This window comes from Armigeres subalbatus, chromosome 2 (assembly GCF_024139115.2).
Source record: "Armigeres subalbatus isolate Guangzhou_Male chromosome 2, GZ_Asu_2, whole genome shotgun sequence".
Lineage (NCBI taxonomy): Eukaryota > Metazoa > Arthropoda > Insecta > Diptera > Culicidae > Armigeres > Armigeres subalbatus.
Genome location: NC_085140.1, coordinates 199,801,466 through 199,825,232, shown reverse-complemented (window position 1 = coordinate 199,825,232; position 23,767 = coordinate 199,801,466). Strand labels below are relative to the sequence as shown.

The 23,767-nt window shown below is 41.5% G+C and overlaps 2 protein-coding genes across 3 annotated transcripts in view; both read left to right on the top strand.

The window, feature by feature from the left end:
• The window catches only part of LOC134215744 (uncharacterized), a 139,014-nt gene extending 132,799 nt beyond the window's left edge, over window positions 1–6,215 (top strand). For both annotated transcript variants that reach the window (XR_009980289.1, XM_062694876.1), the window contains one exon: window positions 4,862–6,215. Coding sequence is in view for 1 of the 2 variants with exons in the window: in XM_062694876.1 (XP_062550860.1) it covers window positions 4,862–5,046 (185 nt within the window). In the remaining variant the exon portion in view is untranslated. The remainder of the gene's footprint in view (window positions 1–4,861) is intronic.
• A 5,877-nt stretch (window positions 6,216–12,092) lies between these two features.
• On the top strand, window positions 12,093–13,071 carry LOC134209494 (uncharacterized). Its single transcript, XM_062685475.1, has 3 exons — window positions 12,093–12,165; window positions 12,228–12,564; window positions 12,635–13,071. Exons 2-3 carry the CDS (start codon window positions 12,228–12,230, stop codon window positions 13,069–13,071), a joined length of 774 nt encoding a protein of 257 aa, XP_062541459.1. The 5' UTR covers window positions 12,093–12,165.
• The last annotated feature ends 10,696 nt before the right edge of the window (window positions 13,072–23,767 follow it).

Below are 23,767 nucleotides of genomic sequence, written 5' to 3'. Positions count from 1 at the left end.
GGTTGTGAGTAGATCAACATCCAATGATTTAGATTTAATTACTTTATCGACAGACACCACCTCAATTCATGAAGCTGATACCGATCAAGTATATAAAAGTCGGCCCACCAGTCCTCCTATCAAAACATCGTTTTTGGAGTTTATAGCCTTTTTGTTACACATTGTTGTACGAGAAAGGCATAAACGATTCTACAGACGAGAAAATTAAAATAACTTAAAAAGTTAGAAATCAGTTTTTTTTTGTTATCTTTATACTCATCTAACTACATTAATTACATAATGTATATAATTCATAAATCATATATCATAATGGAGGTTCCTCTAAATCAGTGGTCCCCATCCTGCTTACTATCAAGAGCCATACAGCAATTTTAAACAGTTGAAGCGGGCCGCAGTATATGTGCAATATTTGTTTATCATTTCGAATTGAATTTTGAAGTGTAATACAAAGTAATCAAAGGATGTGTTTAAAAGCATACTTGTAGGGGCATTACATTCTACAGCGTAGCTGACTTTTAGTTTATATTATTACACATATCTGCGATAGCGGACTTGGCGTGAAATTTTTCTTTCGCAACAAAATTTCCTCGGCTTAGTTGGCAAAACTATTTTACCAAATGAACATCTGTCGACCGATTCTAAGAGTTTGAACTGGTTTTATCCTCGAGGATTATTGTTCAATGAAAGTTGTTGCAAATAACGACAGCATGATTGAAACGTGTTTTGAAGCCAGGGGAACTTATCAGCAGTACTTATTTTCTGACTTTTTCGATCTGAGATATTCAAACGGGATTATACCTGTATTGCCCGACGTTTCGACTCGTTTATTTGGTCTTCTTCAAGGGAAATGCTCATCAGGAAAAAGACTCAATAACGGGTCGAAACGTCGGACTCTGCAAATGTAAACCCGTTTAAATATCTCAAACTAACAAATTCAGAAAATAAGAACAATTATCCCAGTCAAATCAGGACCACATACCAGCAGTATTGAATACAAAATTGAGTACATCTGAACTCTGAACTGTTTACCTTATTTCCATTATTTCCAAGTAATTGCATTTTCCGGAAACCTTTTCTTCATCATCCCAACTAATCGCAGGCGCAGCATGACAAAATCTTGATTTCGTTGAACCTTTTTTCTAGTGTGAAGTACGTTAACATGACGCATTTCCAGGAATTATAAATCAAGCAATTTCCAATCGAATTTTACCACAACTTAACTTATTTTGACGAATGAAAGAATTCATATTAGGATGTATGCCAACATTATTTTTACCTAAGAATGTTCTATATTCAGTTCAGTTAAAGTGCCAAAAATACTATCAAAGTATGTTGCCGTTAGCCTACATATCATGTATGAAGTGAGAAATTTATTTAATCATGATGATAAAAAAATTCTTGGTTTATATGTTACTTGAACATCATAATGATGTAAACTTGACATATGCCCAGCCAGATTACAACGAAAAACTGGAGACGATGAAAGCTTTTCCTGGATGTGATGTTTTTCAACGGGCCACATGTAGTGTATATTCTGAAACCTTTCGCGGGCCGCAGGAAAAGATTTCAAGGGCCGCATGCGGCCCGCGGGCCGCTCTTTGAGGATCGCTGCTCTAAATCAACGCGATGCGTTTGTTGCTATAGCTGACAGTTTGTCGCTTTGGTAAGGAAGCTTCAATGGAGCCAATAGAATCGCAACGACAGTGACAGTTCAGAACAAGCTTAAAGCTTTTCATTTACATAAAATCTACAGGTGGAATCCATAAAATACGTCACTTAAAATGTTGTGATCCACCCCCAATCTTCACTTTTTGTAGTAACATGCATAATTATGCATGATGTGTAACATATCTTAAAAACGTCACGAATATCTCGTAATTTATGGATGCTCCGAAGCATTAACATACAATATTTCATAAAAACGATAATTTTGCGCAATGCTACATGTAGGCATCATTTAAAAAAATCTGAGTCATGCTGGTCCGTTGTGTACTATATCAAATATAAAATTGCTTAGAATACATAGCCTTCTATCGAAATTTTGGCTTTCGAGCGGTTTCGTAAACATTACACCACTCCAAAATAAATAGAAAGGCAAAAAAAATAGTTATTTTTCGATAGTACGTACACTAAAATTACGGAGGTGTACGTACTATCGAGGTATGCCTTTATCTGCTATCTAGTCCTGTGTGCTGACGATTAGTCTCATCATATCTTCGTTAGCTATTTCCAGCTATTCTTATCTTCATATAATATCTTCATTTCGCGGTTCAAAATTTCTCGTTTTTTTATTTGCTCTTTCCCGCTCAGTCATAATAGCAATTAAGTCTCCATGAGAAACCACGGTTCGAAATAGATGGGGAGTTTATAGACGATGCAATCTCTATGACTGGTTGTTGCTCGTACGTGATAGAATCGCGCAACTTCTGCATATCCATGGGTTGCTATAAGAACTGCGTAGTGATAGTGGGACGATCCTTCGCATTGTGAACAGAACCCCTTTTATCAAGTTTGTTCGACAATTCGCCGGCCCTATAGTCTGTTCTTTCCGTCCTTGCATCCTTTTACCAGATAGTGTCTCAAACTTAAAGTTAAGAAATTTCGATGGATTGATATTCTTTAAGTATTATTAGCTTGGCAAAATGGTATTCACGTTTGATTCAAACTAACTAGTACGTATCGAATTGATGTCAGTTCGAGTGCTCATAATCCAAATATTCATGCTATTTATAGTTAATACCACATCTAAAACAAATCGGTAGATCTAAAGGCCTTATCCCAGGATTTTTTTATCCCAGGAACTTATGCTTAAAACATATCCTATTGTTCGTGGCTTATAAGGTTCGTATCGCATTTCGCATTTAAAACCAGATGACACATCTTTGGTAACGCGTGTGGATCAAAAAGTTTTTCTTCAGGATTTTTTTTATAACTAAGAAGTTATGCTGTGTACACATTCTATTCTACTTACTTGATACTTGATGGGCTACAGCTCTTGGATGAACCTACGCCGAATGGAGTATCCTTCTCCACTGGACTCGATCCTGGGCCAATCGCTTCCAGTCGCCCTGAACATTGAGCGCCCTCAGGTACTCTTCAACTACAAAAAGCCATCGTGTACGCGGCCTTCCACGAAGCCTGTGGCCTCTTCCGGGTTCTCTACTAAATATTATCTTCACTAGACGTTCTTCCGACATACGAACAACGTGACTAGCCCACCGTAGTCTGCCGTGTTGTATAGGCTTAATAATATGCAGCCCTATATACACCTGGTACAATTCGTGATTCATGCAAAGCCGCCAGATACCGTTCTCCTGTTTGCCGCCGAGTATTGCCCGCAGCACATTACACTCAAACACTCCGAAAGCTCTTCGATCAGCCTCCTTTAACGTCCATGTCTCATGGCCGTATAAAGCCACCGGAAGAATCAGAGTAGTATAAAGCGCGAGTTTTGTTTTCGGTTGCAGACTACGGGACTTAAGCTGGTTACGAAGTCCGTAATAAGCCCTATTTGCAGCTGCAATAAGCCTTTTCACCTCGCGGGTAACATCATTATCGCACGTCACTAATGTTCCAAGATACACAAATTCTTCACCATCCAGCACCATTTCGCTACCACCACCACTAATGAATCCACGTTGATTGCCAGCGACCATGTACTTCGTTTTGCTGGTATTGATCGTGAGTCCAATCCGCACTGTCTCCCTCTTAAAAGGCACAAAAGCCTCTTCCACGGCACGGCGATCAAACCCGATAATATCGATATCGTCCGAAAATCCCAGGAGCATATGCGATTTTGTGATAATGGTACCGCTTCTTTGCACACCAGCTCTCCTAATCGCTCCCTCGAGCACTATATTGAACAGTAGATTCGAGAGTGCATCACCCTGCTTTAATCCATCTAAGGTAACAAATGACAAATGACATTCTATTCTATGTACCATAAAGAGCATGCACCATGTTTGAAACAGGTCGTAAGATTTTTAGTTATGCGTGTAGATCTAAAAGCCTTGCTCCAGGAATTTCTTGGATGACCAAGGAGTTATGCTTTGTACAGTGTGTCGAATAAGTTAGAAAACACTCTCAAAATATGTTAAAAAATAAGATTAAATTATTTATTTGTCTGGTTCCATTTTATTGTATTGTTTATCAGGAACGTTTACAACATTTCTTTTGGAATAACCTCTATTTTGTACTTCTCACAAGCATCAAACGTTTCTCGAACCAATCGCAAGCGGCACGCAAGGTCCGCGCATGACCATTTTGTTCCAGATTTTGAAAATTAGCGTCTTGAACTGGTCCAAGTTGCTGCCCTTGTATTCTTTCAGCTCCGACATTATAAATGATCAAACAAGAAAGTTCAGAGGGTTCAGAGGATTCATTTGAGTTGCATAATGGTTATTAAAGCACCTTTTTAATTGGTATGGAAACGTAGGCGGTTTTATCACTCAAACACGAACTGTAAAACCAGTATTATGATCAGAAAAGCATCATCGTGTTAAAAATAAAGCCGTATTTGCTTCAATAATATTATTATTAGGGGAGGTCTCCTAGAGTCTCAGCGCCGGACACCTACTAATGTTCCTCCCAGTAAAGAGATGGAATGTTCATACTAGCGGGTAGAAATTCTTATACATTTTCACAAAGATAAACCCAAATTACAGATCAGAAACACCTGGGGTACTGTATATCGGAAACTAACGCTGCTAATGATTGTCTGTCTTCTATTCTTTGCTTATCCAACAGATCATTTTCTAATTTCAGAAGCTGCGGATTAGCCGCGTAGAAGCTAATCACCCAAAGCAGAAGAATTTAGCCTAATTTATTTCCCTTTCCTTCTCGTTTCTCTATTATTTTGTAGACAATGATGCCGAAGTAATTTTAATCGATTATCTTCACCCACCGGAGGAAAACACGTCGAGCCAGCCAGTAGCGCGGATCAGTCGAAAACGAACGGATCAAGAGCCCGCCAATAGCAAAAATGGGAACGTATTCTTGAACCGTTCGGCAATGCACGGTTTCGGCGGATTTGCACTACTGAGATAGCGATACCCGGTTTGCGAGAGCATTGACTATTGAGGGGAGACACCACCTGGATTTCTATACGAGGGTCATTCGGTTGATCTGACGATGGAATTCAACACGCATCACTTCAATACGTGATATATTTGTTTTGTTTCAAACTAATTTCTTAAAGAAAGTCAGCAAAAACTGTTATATTTTACTATTTTTATAAAACACGATGTTCTAAATTAAGCAAATGATTTCAAATGTGTCGAGATATATTCTATTACAAATTATGATTCGTAACATGTTAGGTTTTGTTAAGTTTTAGTAAAATGTGGAAAAATGTCATAAAACCTAAAATGTTACCAATAAGACAGTGTGTTAAGGCAATCGTATCAAATGGTCGGACTTAGATTTTTCGTCTTCAAAAAAAATACACTATCCATTGCAATATCATCAACACCATCTGATGGAAGACGAGAAGCGTAAGTTTGGAAGTTTGCGATAGCTGAATCAGAAGTTAAAGAAAAGTGTTTTTATAACAATAAAAGAAATCGAACTAACAAGTCTAGTTGAAGAACAGAAACAAACGGAAAGACGCAAAAAGGGCAATGAAGGCGAGAGAACAAATACGTACAATGGTTTCTTTTCATTTCTCATTAAATCAATTCTTATTAACGATAATTTATAGGTCATTATAGAGTGTTTGATTTTAACCGTGAAACAGATAATGAAACTAACTTTATTCTACACTGTGTAACTAAATGGTCAGAAGAGCCAATTCTAGGCCGTTTGTTGGTTTTGTAGTCGGTTCTGTGTTTCGAGAACGATGATTGCTTTCGTTGCATAAAGTTTATCTATTGAATGGCGAGGAACTATCACAGCAACATAAAATACATTTGATGCGAGGATTTAACAACAATAAAAAAAATATAACATGTATCATTGCTGTAGAACAATTAAAAGGAACTGAATGGAGCTAAATGATGCTGTTAACTGAAATTCGATACGAATATCTGTGTAATTATTAGATTGTAACAAAGAGAATATTAAAACAAGAAAAGTTTTATAACAAAACTAGAACAAATGAATCATACAACACATGTTTGTAGGGTAGCGCACAAGCCACCATTCATACCCCGCATAGAGTTTAAGAGCGATTTGAGCATGAGAAAGTATTAAAAGAATAAAGTTGTATCAGCCAGAAATATTATTACATTCTTATTTCATGTGATGACATATTACCTTACTTATAGGTGAGTTGTTTTTGTTACTAGATATTGACCTTTTATTTATTATTTATTTATCAGACTAAGGCCGGAGTGCCCTGTGCTGCACATAAAAGTCTTCTCCATTCAGCTCGGTCCATGGCTGCACTTCGCCAGCCACGCAGTCTGCGGAGGGTCCGCAAATTGTCCTCCACCTGATCGATCCACCTTGCTCGCTGCGCACGGCGCACCTCGCCTTTTTGATCCCGTCGGATCATCGAGAAACATTTTCACCGGATTATTGTTCAACATTCTGGCTACATGCCTGGCCCACTGCAGTTGTCCGATTTTCGCAGTATGAACGATAGGTGGTTCTTCCAACAGCTTATGCAACTCATGGTTCATTCGCCTCCTCCACGTACCGTCCGCCATCTGCACCCCACCATAGATGGTACACAACACTTTCCTTTCGAAAACTCCAAGTGTGCGTTGGTCCTCCACGAGCATCGTCCAGGTCTCGCGTCCGTAGAGAACTACCGGTCTTATAAGCGTTTTGTAGATAGTCAGTTTGGTACGGCGGCGAACTCTATTCGATCGGAGCGTTTTGCGGAGTCCAAAGTACGTACGATTTCCTGCCACTATGCGTCTCCGGATTTCTCTGCTGGTATCGTTACCGGGGGTCACCAGTGAGCCCAAGTACACGAACTCTTCAACCACTTCGATTTCGTCACCACCGATAGAAACTCGTGGTGGGTGGCTTACATTGACCTCTCTTGAGCCTCTTCCTATCATGTACTTCGCCTTCGACGTGTTGATGACTAGTCCAATCCGTTTATCTTCCCTTTTCAGTCTGATGTAGACTTCCTCCATCCTCTCGTCGGCGAAACCAAATAACTGGACGGACCTCGTGAAAATCGTACCACTCGTGTCAATCCCTGCCCTTCGTATTACTCCCTCCAAAGCGATGTTGAATAGCAGACACGAAAGACCATCACCTTGCCGTAACCCTCTGTGCGTTTCGAAGGGACTCAAGAATGCCCCTGAAACTCGAACTACACACATCACCCGATCCATCGTCGCCTTGCGTATCAGTTTATCCGGAAATCCGTTTTCGTGCATTAGCTGCCATAGCTGGTCCCGATCGATTGTATTATATGCGGCTTTGAAGTCGATAAATAGATGATGTGTGGGCAGGAGTGGATGGAAGGTGTCGTGTGTCCGGTATTGCAAAAATGCCGCGAATACAACGTGCCCAGAAATCATCTATTTATCGACTTCAAAGCCGCATATGATACAATCGATCGGGACCAGCTATGGCAGCTAATGCACGAAAACAGATTTCCGGATAAACTGATACGTAAGGCGACGATGGATCGGGTGATGTGCGTAGTTCGAGTGGCAGAACCTCGTCCTCCCAAACCTTGGTAATCACCCAGTGTAACGCTCTAGCCAGTGCCTCACCACCGTGTTTAAACAGCTCTCCTGGTAGTTGGTCAACTCCAGGGGCATTGTTGTTTTTCAGCCGGCCGATATCCTCCTGGATTTCCTGGAGATTCGGAACCGGAAGTCGCATGCCCTGCGCGCGTGCTCCTAGGTTCATTACCATACCGCCACCGTTGTCTGCCATATCGCCGTTCAGGTGCTCTTCGTAGTGCTGCCGCCACCTTTGGATCACCTCACGCTCGTTTGTAAGAAGGTTCCCGTTTATGTCCTTAAACATATCGGGCTGTGGCACGTGGCCTTTACGTGAACGGTTCAACTTCCCATAGAACTTTCGTGCGTTATTAGCGCGGTACAGTTCCTCCGTCTCTTCACGGTCTCGATCTTCCTGAATTGACGATTCCTGATATTGACCTTTTTTGAGGTCTTTTGTTGGCCTCTTGGTGCTTATTATTTTTGGACTATTCAAAGCAATTAATCAGGGTTTTGGGATCACCTACCTTCGATCCCTTCGATCAGACGTGAAGTAGTACCTCTAATGGAACGTACACACGGTCAAGCAGTTTGACTAACATTAACTCCACCTCTCGTTTATTCAAACATCCATCCAGTTTTACCAACAGCGACACGAACAATCAATTTATTCGACCAACAATATCACACACGAACGACCGAAGCACCAACTCGAGCACCAACCATCAAAAAATATATGGGGGTTTGTGCAACTTCACTACAAATGCTCATACATGTTCGGCGAACCTTGACTCCACCCCCGACAACTCAAACCAAAATCAAACCGTTTTAATTTTTTCCAACCGAGCCGCCAACTGTCAAATGGTTGTTCGAACAACTTCACACACGTTCAAACAAAGCAGCAACCGAAGCGTTTTCGTGGGGGCGGAGTCAATGTTCGTCGAACTGCTTGACTGGTGTGTACGTTGCATAAGAGGAAGGCTTAGATGGGGTGGATTCGGGTGAGATGCCACATCTTTTTAAAAAACTCTTTATAACTTTTGGCACAACGGTCGATCGTTATCAAATTTAATAGTGATCAACTAGGCTTTGTCCCCTGTCGAATGGAACTTGTTGCGAGAAAATCGGTAGAGGATTACTATATGAAAATTTGTCTAATGTTTTGCTTAGCTTTTGTGCACACACTTCTTCTTCTTCTTATTGGCATTACATCCCCACACTGGGACAGAGCCGCCTCGCAGCTTAGTGTTTATTAAGCACTTCCACAGTTTTTAACTGCGCGGTTTCTAAGCCAAGTTACCACGATGAGGCTAACACGATGATACTTTTACGCCCAGGGAAGTCGAGACAATTTCCAATCCGAAAACTGTCTAGACCGGCAACGGAATCGAACCCAGCCACTCTCAGCATGGTCTTGCTTTGTAGCCGCGCGTCTTACCGCACGGCTAAGGAGGGCCCCTACATGCACACACATACACACATACATACACGCGGACAGACAGACATTTGTTCAGCTCGTCCAGCTGAGTCGATTGGTATATAACACTGTCGTGACACTTATCCGCCATTCGGCTGCTAATTTAAATTCCCAACCGGCGAAATGGTGCAAAGCGTGCTATCGCTACAACAATTACCAACAGACATCCTGAACCAGAGGGTGAGCTCGATGGGGCCCCTCTTGAGGACTGCTGGAATACAGTCAAAGCAGCCATTAACGACGCAGCGGAGAACAACGTCGGGTATATGGGTCGAGGTCGACGGAACGATTGGTTCGACGAAGAGTGCAGACAGATTCTGGAGGAGAAGGACGCAGCGCGGGCGGTCGCGCTGCTGCAAAGTACCCGGCAGAACGTGGAACGTTATAAACGGAAGCGGAGACAGCAGACCCGCATTTTTCAGGAGAAGAAGCGCCGCCTGGAAGAAGCGGAGTGCGAGGAGATGGAACAGCTGTGCCGTTCTCAAGATACACGCAAGTTCTATCAGAAGCTCAACGCATCCCGCAAAGGCTTCGTGCCGCGAGCCGAAATGTGCCGGGATAAGGATGGGAGCATCTTGACGGACGAACGTGTGGTGATCGAAAGGTGGAAGCAGCACTACGAGGAACATCTGAATGGCGCTGAGAGTACAGGCAGTGAAAGTCAAGGCAGCGGAGGAGATGACTACGTCAGTTCAGCGGACGATGGAAGCCAACCAGCCCCACCTTGAGGGAAGTTAAGGATGCCATCCAACAGCTAAAGACCAATAAAGCAGCTGGTAAGGATGGAATCGGAGCTGAGCTCATCAAGATGGCCCCGGAAAAGCTGGCCACTTGCCTGCACAAACTGATGGTCAGAATCTGGGAAACCGAACAGCTACCGGAGGAGTGGAAGGAAGGGGTTATATGCCCCATCTACAAGAAAGGCGACAAACTGGAGTGTGAGAACTTTCGAGCGATCACCATCCTTAATGCCGCCTACAAAGTGATATCCCAGATCATCTTCCGTCGTCTGTCACCATTAGTGAACGAGTTCGTGGGAAGTTATCAAGCCGGTTTCGTTGACGGCCGCTCGACAACGGACCAGATCTTTACTGTACGGCAAATCCTTCAAAATGCCGTGAATACCAGGTCCCAACGTACCATCTGTTCGTTGATTTCAAGGCGGCATACGACAGTATAGACCGCGTGGAGCTAGGGAAAATGATGGACGAGAACAGCTTCCCTGGGAAGCTTACCAGACTGATCAAAGCAACGGTGGATGGTGTGGAAAACTGTGTGAAGATTTCGGACGAACACTCCAGTTCGCCGGGGACTAAGACAAGGTGATGGACTAGACGGTGTCATGTGGAGAGCCGGGGTACGATTTTCAACAGATCCAGTCAATTTATTTGTTTCGCGGATGACATGGACATTGTCGGCCGAACATTAGCAAAGGTGGCAGAACTGTACACCCGCCTGAAACGTGAAGCAACAAAAGTTGGACTGGTGGTGAATGCGTGAAAGACAAAGTACATGCTTGTGGGTGGAACCGAGCGCGACAGGGCCCGCCTGGGAAGCAGTGTTACGATAGACGGGGATACCTTCGAGGTGGTCGGGGAATTCGTCTACCTCGGATCCTTGCTAACGGCTGACAACAACGTTAGTCGTGAAATACGAAGGCGCATCATCTGTGGAAGTCGGGCCTACTACGGGCTCCAGAAGAAACTGCGGTCGAAAAAGATTCGCCACCGCACCAAATGTGTCATGTACAAGACGCTTATAAGACCGGTTATCCTCTACGGACATGAAACATGGACAATGCTCGAGGAGGACTTGCAAGCACTCGGAGTATTCGAGAGACGGGTGCTTAGGACCATCTTTGGCGGTGTGCAAGAAGGCGGTGTGTGGCGGCGAAGAATGAACCATGCCCAGCCAACAATTTTGATCACGTAAGGTATTTATAGTTCTTTTAAGTGAATCAATATGCGGTAAAAAATAGTCGTTTAAAATGCTGAAAACAGCTCTACGTGCACATATTTGAAGGCCATATGCGTACATATATCAAAAATTGCTTCAGCATTTTGCAACCTTATTAGACACTTTATACAACCTTATCTTTAATTTCAAATTGTATTCTGAATAATTTCGTTTTTACTATGTACAACTCATAAATGATCTCGCTTGTACCAATGCATAACTCATTAACGATTCCGTTTGCATAACTCTAAAATTGTACTGAATGGTCATTTGGATTATTGTTGGAATAAATTTGGATAATTATATTTAATATTGGTAGTATATAAATCCACTAATGGAACAATACATAATTACCATCGGCAATAAAAAAAAAGTAAGATTCTTGTATTCGATTTAATGATCGAAATGCCGAGGAACACATTTTTATCTTTAATTGTATGTGAAATGTTACAATGTTGTGACCTATGAATTTATTTTTATCAGCAGCAGCGTCCAGCCTCGAACCATTCATCGCTAATTCGATAGTCCATCGACAATCCTCACTCCTAACTACACCTGTTGCTTGGAGAGCAGTAGGTTTCATTTACTTTCGAATTATGTATTTATGATTTAATCAAACTCATTCTGATCTTATAAATGACTACATACTGTGCAGAACAATATTCTAATCCCCTTATGCAATCTTTTTTATATCTTACGTGATTTCGTCCTGCTCTCATACAATTTCATTCGAACGTATTTATAATTCGAAATGATTTTGAAAGCTGATCACTAACATTGTTCCCAGGGACTCGGCTATATACTTTGTATAAATATTCGGCTTCTAAATGTTGCTTGGTCAACAATAATTTAACAACTACTGAATTACGCTACAATGCGTTAAATATTGCTAATTGAACGTATTACGTTCAAATTTTCTAGCTAGGAAGGATTATTAAAAATATACTGAGTGATTTTTTTTTGAGAAAAATAAAGTGCTCGAAAAGTTGAAGTAAAAATTTCTGGTTGCACTGCCATCAAAACGTTACCCACAGAAATGTAAACAAGCCAACTCAACGTTCGTTCTGGTGCGTGTAAAAGATTTGCATAAAAAAGTTAGATAAAGTAAGTATTCTATAACAAATTTTTCTGTTTGTTTGTTTGATTAAATAATGATTTTGTTTCAGATGTTTGGTGTTGTGCAGTTCCTCGAGAATGGTCGGCTACAAGTGCTTACAGTTCCCATGAGTTGGGTGAAAGGGGGATTTTTGATGTGGCCAAAATCCATAGGCAACGATAAAATTGAGAGAATGCGGAAGGACGGTACCAGTTTTCACGGAGCAACGAAAGCCATTCCAGTGATGGTAACTAAAAAGTTCCGGAACCTGGCACCAGCGGAGGCGGCTGTGGAAGAATTGGCCAGAAAAGATGTTTCGGATTTCGAAGGGAAGAAGAAGGTACTCGCTAAGAAGAAGAAAAAGAAACCTGCAACTAAATTAGATGAGTTGAATGAGCTCTGTGCAGGTATGAAGATACTTTGGTAAGAAATTAAGCATGAATTAAAGAAAACCTTTACTTTGCGTTTTTCATATAGCTCTCGTGCAGAAAAAGCAACTGAATGCTGGGCAAATGCTGTCTTCAACGCCTCCACAGACACTCCCATCATCACTTCCACGGACGCTGACTCAACAGAAGCTGCCTCTAGTACCTCCACAGATACTGCGATCACCAGTTCCAGAAACGATTTCTTCGTTAAGCATGCCACAGATACTGTCTGTAGGATCACTGTCTCCTGAACAAAAACCATACGACGAACAACCATCGACATCATTCGGCCACCAGAATGTAAGGCCTGGAGCCCCTCCGTTTATGGTAGAAATCAACGCTGCGCTGTTGAATTCCGGTATATCAAGCCCATCCGACCACGGAAACGCTCAAACTTCCCTTGATGTAGTAGGAGAGATCGTTCCAAAGATCGGACCAGGCGAGCTGCTGATTTCAAATAATGACCAAGGTAAATATAAGCGATAAAGATCATATCAAAGGGATGTAAATGTAACATTGAACATTGAACGATCCCTTAGTGCTAAAATTGTGTGTCTGCAAAAACAAAATTAAAAAATTTGAACCATTTTCCAAAGAGGTATCTAAACACAATAAAGTGCTCATCAATGCAAATAATAACAATTGATTTGTTTTCCAAATGGTCTACTGAAAAGTTGCTGAAATGCAGATACCTAGTTTTAGCATGTAAATGATGAAATGATAAAAACAGTTTTTTTTTTGTTATTTTCAGATCTTGACACATACACGACATCGATGACCAACACTGGGACTGGTTTCCTTCATCAAGGAAATATGATGCAAACTGGTGAGCGATTTTTGTCCCTTATATTTCAAAGCCAACCATAAACGATATTGATTTCTAGAGTAGAAAGGGCACATTTTATGATACATAAAACAGTGTCAAAACGCGTGAACGATTAATTTTCTTAAGTTTTATTATAATGCTTAATTTTTTGCACAATTACAGATGATTCTAACGAAGATGTGACTGATCTTGACGCGCTGATCAAACAAGCAATTTGTGATTCTGTGAATGACTCTGTTCCTATGGCTATCGAATCTCATCTGGGCAAAGTTATCGAAAAGGCCGTTTCTCAAGCGGTTTCCAAAGCTGTTGAGCAGGCGGTAGCCAAAGCAGTGGACAAATGCTTTGAATCAAATTTTCCGCGTCTTGCAGCTGTTTTTGAAGTTATGGATAAAGAGAAAGATAAAACCTCATCAACCAACGATATCATCATCGAAAAACGTCCTCTCATCGACACCGAGGAAGATGTTGAGCAGTTCAACATTGAATTGAACGACGGGACACTGCAAGCTAAATTTGTAAGTTATTTCATATTGAATCACTGTTTCTTATTTTATGTACGTATTTTTGAATTTTATAGTTGGAGTACTACGCTCGCATCATTGTACCGAATGCATACGCTGGCAAAGGCGACAATGCGTGTTACGTGATAGCGGACTGTCTCTTCACTAGACAGTTCTGGAATAAGTTTACGTGGACTGGAGTGAACAGGGGAGAAAAATCGTCTCGAGGTTTTCGCGAATTCGGGAACGTGACAGATTTGATGTTGAAGCTTGTACAAATCGGTGATCCTACGTACAAAAAACAAGATTTGGAAAAGTTTTGCAAGGTAAGGCTATTCAGACACTGCAAAACCCGATCCAACAAGAAAGTGCTCCGCAAATCCACATGTCGTTGTAAGCGAGGTGTCCCGAGGAAAAAACTTCGAATCGACGATCAGTGTGCAGCCAATGACCAACAAACTTTGGCTACAGCATCATTGTCACAGGACGCCGAAAATGTGAATGATTCTGATGATGCGACCAACGAGGAAGACTATTTTACACATCCGACCGAATCTTCTGATGATGACGAGAGAGACCATGCGTCAGTTGACAGTGATGACTCTTCTGAGTGAGGTTTATTTTGATTTTTTGCCTGTTTGACTCTTGTTATTTAATTTTTTTGCAATAAATGAAGTTGTTATTTTTTTTTTGTTATATGCTTTATTACATTCATACATTATTTAGTCTCGCTTTATTTATAATTTTTTAACGTATGCATCAAAGGAATGAAAACTGTCTCCTTCTTACAATGAACAGCCACCATTTTACAAAGAATAGTGTCTGGCTTATATAATTCTATACTTGAGGAGTTATTATTTATCCTTGAACTGAAAATATGCAAAAATGAGGACTTAATTGGTTTTGGGAAAAAGTCTTGCTTATGTAATAAAAACTTTCCTTTGATTAGTACTCCTTCATCGCTGTTGTCGACGTCTGTCATTCCTACTATTTTTTGATCTTTTGTGAGGAACCATTTGTTTTTGGATTCATTGGTTAATGTGAACTCAGGCAAAACTATTTTGCTAATTTTAGCATTCTTTTGTACATGAATAGCTTTTGAGTTATCAGGAACAATTAGTGTACGTGAATCCTTGGCGTGTTCTGTCTCTATTACCCGGTTTGCTACCTGTGCTAGAGGATTAGGTCCTGCCTTAACCAGTTTTTTCAGTGAATGCAAACTATTTTCGAAAGGATACGCTGACAATGATATCAACGAACCAAACTTCTCAACTTCATCAACTACGTGGCAAAGATTATGCACATTACTTGTCACAAATGCAGTTCCATACAGCGTTTTATAATCGTTAATATATTGAATGAAAAGTATGCGCGCAATTGGTAGTAACTCCTTATATGCGTCTACCGAGCAAATTCGTACAGCACAAAATAATAATAAGAAATGCTCATAATATTTGGAAGGAAGATAATCTTTTAGCAGCACTACTCCTACATAGTTTAGAAATATTCGGTACTCCAAGCCTTTCCAAAGTGATATGTGGTCTAATGACCGCATGCGACGATGCATTTCATTCGGCAGCTTTAGTGCGACTAGCTTTACTGAAATTGCTTTCTTTTCTTGTACACTCCATTTTACTTCGATCCCGTCCGCCAAGCGTTTAGTAGCTTACGCATCACGCCTAATTCTAGCAGATGTAATGCGTCAGATACAATTACGTCCTGTACCATGTCGATTGGTAGTGCTGTCAATGGTGATAAACTCCGCTGATGATCCGTGTACTCACCTCTACGGAATAGTTGGTCTGTTCTCATTTCAGCATCGACTTTAGGAAACACGACTGTTCGAGCATCGTGGGAATATTTCCCTTTAGTAATGCATTTCAAACAACCGTGCTTACCGTTGAAATTCTTAACGCATTTTATAAACGCCCTTGCAGGGCTGTCACATATAAATGCTCGAATTTTCAAAGAAATTCTGTGACTGTTGATGAGTACCCCAGAATTCAAAAGCAATAGCAGTTCTTTTATCATCGGCATTAGAAATTCATCAGCATCCTTGGGTTTACTCACTCCGTAATAAATGCCAATGACCATGGGTTGAATATGAGAGAGCTCATGAATATTAGCAATAATTGGCCAAAAATGATTTGCACTGCTTTTGTAGATAGGAAGCCCATCAACGTTTATGTTGATCGATATGGACAAATCAGTAGTAACATGCTTTAATCGATTTTGAAGGCTTTTCTCCAATCCATGGTGCCAATATTTGCCGCCATCTTTCATTTCTATAATTTCGAGGCATCTGGGAGTTTTCATCAGCGTCCTGGGATCTTTCGGAAGATCACTTCGCAAATAAGTGTTGAGAATTTCAACTAATGCTTTCAACGCTGTCTGGGAAATTAGAAAATGAGATGCCCATTTCCGAACGGCTGTCAATATGGTATCTGGAATCATTCAAGATTTAATTACTTTAACTTTTATATTGCTATTAATGGGTAATATACCTCGAGATGTTTGCTTTGTTGGTTCATCAAGTATGTGCAGTTCCACGGGATCGTTTAAATTAATCGTCGAGTTGAAATCCGAATCCTGTTGCAGTATCGGAAAATCGTTAATCGAAGAATCGGTATTCGGAAAATCAGTATTATCTGCTTCCATAGGCACATTCTGCATTTTCTTATGCTTTTGTAATAATCTACTGTATTCTCTGCTTTTGCGAATACGAGTAAGTTTATTTTTCATAACAAATGTATACATTTTTACAATGTTTTTTCCCTTATACAGAAAAATATTGTGCAAAGTACTAGGTGGTACTAGCAATATTATACAAGATGACTTCATATGACTTCGTATTAACATTGTCGTACAAAACATGTTAAATGATTCCATCTGGACATCATTTGATCTCATGTATGAGTTCAATGCAGATGTTGTTTAATGATCTTAATAAGCAATCTTTAGTCATATAATAGTGACATTATGAAATTATACTAATGTTCATATCAAGTTGAAATTATATATGATTCCGGTTGAAATTGTTTGACAATCAAATTCACTCTCTATTATTTTAAACCACTTCATTCAACAGTATATTGCATCTTATATGACTCCAACTTAAAATTTACATTTATACAATTTCAAATGTTCATTCTTATGCGATTTCTGGTTTGCTGGGTGAGCTCGCCCAGCTCTACGGCGAACCCAGTATCCAGAAGGTAGCTAAAGCCGGAAGGGTACGATGGGCAGGACATGTTGCAAGAATGCCGGACAGTCACCCTGCAAAGATAGTGTTCGCATCCGATCCGGTAGGTACGAGACGGCGTGGAGCGCAGCGAGCGAGATGGGCAGACCAGGTGCAAAACGACTTGGCGAGCGTGGGGCGTATCCGAGGATGGAGAGATGCGGCCTCGAACCGTGTATTGTGGCGTCAAATTGTTGATTCAGTGTTATCTGTTTAGATGTTAACTAAATAAATTAAATGAATCCTGAACCAGAGCCAGACCAAGTTCTACATAGCTGAACCAAAACTCTTGCATCTTTCGTCTCCCTCAACTCCTCAAGCACACGTCGGGATAGCAGTCCACCTGTCGCGGACCGAGCCGAACTTCTATACGTTCGCTTCTAAGAACCCGACCAACTATCATTTCCATCGGCGTCGATTGATGACGGATGACAAATGATGATACACTGCTAAATTTGCATGCCCATTTTTACTCTTCATTCTATCTAGGATTATCTCTACTACATATAGACGTCTCCGAGGCGTCTATAAAAAGTTCGTTTTCATAGTGAAATGATAGCCTTTCGGTACAACTTTGTTGTACGAGAAAGGCAAAAATATACCACTGTTTTCCGATCGTCGGATGAAAGTTAAAAAAATAACGACTACTCCCTATAGATTCCGTTTCTATAGTGCCGCACAAATCCGAGTGGATGAGTTCCAACACGTGCTCCTCTCGGTTCTCTCTTGCTTTGAACGGCGGACGACAATGCTTATCTTGGATACATGGTATGCATTTCACCAGGTCCGCTCCTTGATGAGCACCATTTTGGTTGAAAACGCCCAGGAGTTGTAATTTTCGGATCCGCAAAGATCTTCTCTCGTGTGCAACGAAACAAGGCCACCGGGTAATTTCGTACCGCCCCTCATCGCTAACCACCACAAATTACTCCAACGCCTCCTCAAATAGGACCCCTTTTTGGCTCGACTGTAGTGCACCTCTTAGCTTGAGTGAACTCGTCCGTGGATATACTTGGAGCCCATAGCCACGGGATTGACAGCTATTTGGTTTCGCCGACGACATTGATATTATGGCACGTAAATTTGTGAAGATGGAGGAAGCCTACATTGGACTGAGTTATCAACACGTCGAAGACGAAGTACATGATAGGAAGAGGCTCAGGAGAGGACAATGTAAGCCATCCACCACGAGATTGTATCGGTGGTGACGAAATCGAGGTGGTTACGGAAATAGCTTTCGTACCTATACCCAAGTTGTATTTGGCAAAATTGTTGAGGATGTTCAGGGCTACAGAGCGGTGCTCAGTATAATGAGCACATCTTTCAAGAGACGGCGCTAGCGAGGAGTTACATTTGAGAACATTGTTATTATTGGAATATTGGTATCGCTAAGAGTGTATACCATATTTTGATTCAAATATTGGCTGATCTTTGTTACGCGTGTAGATCCAAAGGCCTCAACTTCAGGGTTTTTTTTGGATAAACTAATACATATTCTGTAAACACATTCTATTATATGTGTCGCTGGAGCAGGTTGAATACAAAGACAACTTTTGGTAGACTCTACAACAACATTGATGTTTGCCAAAATACACCAGATCTTACATGGAAAAATATACTCAAATATAACTGCTCACTAGCGCCGCCCCTTGGAAAAAGTGTTCATTATACTCAGTACCTTTCTGCAGTCCTAGACATCCTGAGTAATTTTGCCGAAGACATCTTGGGTATGTCTTGAGTAGTGTACAATCATGATTTCATATATTCTACCACCTAGCGGTCAAGTTCTAAACTAATCAATGCCTCTTGTCAAAGCACACGCCTTCCTGCATAACCTCTTTGGAAAGGTGCAGTTCAAAACGGGTAAGATATTCAGATAAAAGTAAAATAAGCATAAAAATCACAGTTTTTGTCCTCTTTTCTACGAAAACCCCTCCCCGCAAGTTACCCGCACACCTATGGTCAATTTAATGTAACGTCGTGAAAGATGGGTAAATTATCTTTCGAAACAGCCCAAAAAGTCCGAACAATAAAAAAGTTATAGCAATTTCAATTTGGGGTCAATATGACCCCAGAGCACAGACAACGTAAGTTTTTTGATAAAAGTATACTGTAGCGCTTATTTTCAAGATTTTTCAAGCAAATTTGCACCTAGGGGACAGATCTCGGCGAGTTTTACCAAACTACCAAAAATTAGGCGAATCGGTTGAAAACTAAAAAATGGCAGCTTTTCAAAGTGGCGTGAGGTCATATTGACCCCAAAGCACAGACAAAAGGTTAAAACGACGTCGTGATGAAAGCTGACACACCAGTAAATCTCTCGTTAGCGGAACTAGAGCGAGTGTCCTACAGTCCCTGTATCCGTCGATTAGTTCTGGTTGTACCTCTCAATAATACATCCCAGAGTGCAATTCGAGTCCATGAAAACTGATAATAGAGTGTGTCCAATGTGAAGATCCTGTTAAGGTTATTCCGTTAGTTAAGAAAGGTACCGATGTCAGCAGAATAAGCTTCATGTCGTTCAAGGTCGGAATGGCTGTAAGATTAAAGGAAGTTGCACTTAGTCCAGACACCTGGCCGACAGGAATACTTTTCCGATAGTTTGAGGACCTCTCAAAAAACCTATGGATGCCCCGCGTGAACACGCCTTCTGCCGTCATCTCTTCATTCCCGGACGCCTACCAGTTTCTGACTCTTACTTCCGGACAGGACCCGGCATGTTGATCGCGAGCCACTGCAAAACCGCCCAACATCCTTTCGTACGATGCCAAATCACCTATCCTAAAGACTCCGCAACACCCAGACGCACCGTAGAAAGCTTGTTGGAAGCCCCTGATTGTCCCAATTCAGTCCCGCTCTCTGTCTCCGATCATCATAGCCGTCTGGGTCCTGAGATTGGTAGTGGAAAAGAAGTCTTCCACCTTGCTTGTACAGGTAAGGTAAATATACGGCATCACAGAGCGATCCGTTCTCTCATCCATCTCCCCCTTTCAACAGTTTATCTAGCCAGCAGCAGTTGTAAATTACAAGTCGAACACCGGGACGCAATATTGCCGCTAGCTCTGATGAAGCCTCAATCCCTCTAAACGCAGTCGAGCCCCTCCTGCCAGCGACCAACAGCCGTCCCGGTCCTGCGTCTGAATTGGGATATGAGGTTTTCCGAAATCTATCTACAGGCAAGTACAGGCAACACCACGGAACAATCCGCTCTCTGATCTGTTTCTCGTCCTCAGCATCAACGATCCACTCTCAAGCTCTGCTAGTTTGTCGCCAAGAACTAACCCAAGCTATCGACTCGCACCAAGCCAAACACAACGTTCAACTCCGGCTAATTATTCATTCAGTTCTCCACCGGGATGCAAGCTTAACAACGGCCGCGAGGAATCCCCTATTTCACTCATCGCATTTCACCAGCAGCCGTCCCGGCCCTGCGTATGAGCTGGGAGACGGGGTCTTCCGGAAACCAATTTTTGGCAAGTATTATCAACCATCAGCTTCGCCTTCGTCTGAAATCCCTCCGATTTGCAGTAAATCTATGAGCGAGCAACAACTGCAAGCACCACTTACGATTCCTCGACATCAACCTTAAATCTCGGCTGTTTATCCGTCCTGTTCTGCACCGGAACGCACATTCCATTAAGTAGCCAAACATTAGGCGTTTTAAATGTCGACGTTGACGCTATATCTAGGACCGCAACAAAACTCAAGTAGTCCTATAATCCAGGACCACCCAGTCAACATTTTGGTGCCTATATCTCTTGATATAGGTTATTATATAAGAACCAACTTAATCGTATATAATGCACAGATTGGCTATATTCGTACCAAAGTGGAGGCGGTACATACTTGTTTTATTATACGATTTTTTCCGACATCATGAGAACAGTATTACGATTATACATAAAATATGAAAAAAAAAATCTTACCAGCACCAAGTTTCGAACATGCGATCTTTGGATTTGCAGGCGGATACTCTACCACTGCACCATACTGCACATCTTAAACTGATTCGGATTTTTGTCCAACATAAACTACACAATTTATATCATTACAACTGCATTCATTCGTACTCATATAGGATATTGCAAGGAGTATAAGTTATTTCGAGTTTTTATTCACACAATTACGATTGATTTTCACTACGGTAAAAATTATCGTATACGATGCATTCAATACAACATCCTTTGACAATAATCTGACAAAGTTTGATATACAATGCGATTCAGATTTTTGATGGACGCAAATGCGACTTTATTTGCTGTTTGTTATACGATATGTGGTTTACTAGACAGACGGTATTCCGTCTGCTTTCCTCAAAAACACAAATTTCTTGTTTGCTTGATCCTCTTCATCGTATTTTTCATTTGTCACTGTCTAGTGGAATATTTCCATCTTGCTGGAAAATCGCTCACATGTTCCCGGTGCACAAGAAAGGTAACAAACGCAACGTAGACAATTATCGAGGAATCAAGTCATAAAGCGCAGTTTCTAAGCTGTTCGAACTCGATGTCATGAAACCATTATCTTCGCACTGAAAGAAACATCTCAGCCTTGAACACGGCTTTACCGCCGGTCTTTCTACCACTAGCAATTTGCTATGCCTTACTTCGTACATCACCAACAGCATATTTAGAAGGATGCAAAACGATGTTAGGGGCTGTCCATATTCCACGTGGACATGTTTCGGTCAGGTTTAGATACCCCCCTCCCCCAGCGTGGACAACTTCTCATATAAATTTTCAAAAATTTGTATGAACCGTGGACATTCGCCATACACCCCCTCCCCCCTAAACTGTCCACGTGGTATGTGGACAGCCCCTTATCTACATCGGTCTGTCTGCCGCATTTAACAAGTTGAACCATGCTATCGCTGTTATCAAACTCGACAGGTACGGCATCGGTAGTTATTTATTGTGCTGGTTCCGCTCATACTTGACAGTCCGACAACTGATGGTGACTCAAGATAACTGTGGATCGAAGAGTTTCCAAGCAACATCTGGAATACCGCCAGGAAGCAATCTGGGGTTACTTATATTCCTGATCTACTTCTATGACGTCCATCTACTCATCGAAAGCCCTCGACTGTTGTACGCTGACGATTTGAAAATGTTTCTCGGCAGCTCACTCATTTTTCCAGCTGGTGTTCTCTAAACCGATGGTCGTAAACCCAGCCAAGTGCTCCGTCATAAGGGGCCGTTCAAAAATTACGTCCAAGGTTTGAGGGGGGGAGGGGGGTCAGAGTTTTGTGACAGTTTGTGACAGGGGGAGGGAGGGGGGTTCGTCTTATGTGACGTCCGTCCACAAGAAAAAAATACTGAAAGCATTTTAGAAACAACTTGCATTTTAAAAACATTCAAACTGTTAGTAAGGGACATAACTCACTATTGTGTCGCCAGCACTAAATTGTATTCCGACTTCCGACGTTTTACTTCCGAACTTACTTCCGACATCATGAACGTCAGAACAAAATTTGAATTTGCTACCAACACATTGTCGGAAGAGCGTTCGGAAGTGTGGAAATCGACTTCCGAACTTCAATTTGGTGCCAGCGACAAAACAAGCTTGATTTTGTGACAGATAACACCGTGCAGTGCTGCATATTTATTTATTTTTCTGTGTGAATCTCGTCGGAAGTGTGCCTTGCTGCCAGTTCATCAGCGTCATATAAACAGTTTTGGTCTAAATGCACAATATGTTATTGTGAAAATAGTGTACGAAAAAGATAAACCACAGTAATCACTAAAATATAAATGAGACATGTACGTACAGGGGAGGGGGTCAATTATTTGTGACAGTTTGTGACAGGAGGGGGGGAGGGGAGTTGAAAATGCCGAAAACGATGGACGTAATTTTTGAACGATCCCTAACGTTCACGCGAAAGAAACAATCGCTCATTTTCGACTACAACCTACTTGACACGACGCGAAACTCGAGCGCACAAATCACTTCAAGGACCTTGGTGTACAGTCGGGATCCGCTGGTTGGGATTTTAATACTTAGGTCACTTTTAGTTGGGCTTCCGCTGGTTGGGTCATGGCCCATGGCCCAACTAAAAAGCAACCGTACGTCAAATTTCAATGTAAACATGGAAAACGGGATTGAGCGTCACTGGACATCATTTGTGATGTTCAAGTCTAAATACACGTGTTCAAATGGCTGTCAGTTGACCCAACTAAAAAACCGAATTCGTTACAGTCGGGATTCGTTGGTTGGGATTTTAATACTTGGGTCACTTTTTAGTTGGGCCTCCGCTGGTTGGGCCATGGCCCAACTAAAAAGCAACCGTACGTCAAAATTCAATGTTAACACGGAAAACGGGATTGGGCGTCACTGGACATCATTTGTGACGTTCAAGTCGAAATACACGTGCTCAAATGGCTGTCAGTTGGCCCAACTAAAAATCGAATTCGTTAGTTGGGCCGAGGTCGTGGCCCAACCAGCGAATCGCGACTGTAGTTGGGCCGAGGTCGTGGCCCAACCAGCGAATCGCGACTGTATTGTATATACAATAAAATTACAATAAATGCTATTTCTCCAATTACAAACAAAAACAAAGTGACAAAAAATGGCGATTTCAATGTAGTTTTTAGACTCCGTTCAAATTTGCATCAA

Bases quoted from the DNA above. Each gene is read 5' to 3' on its own strand.
- LOC134209494 (XM_062685475.1), top strand. From the start codon at position 12,228: ATGTTTGGTGTTGTGCAGTTCCTCGAGAATGGTCGGCTACAAGTGCTT. The intron at 12,565-12,634 runs GTATGAAGATAC...TTTTTCATATAG, and splicing joins GTTGAATGAGCTCTGTGCAG to CTCTCGTGCAGAAAAAGCAA.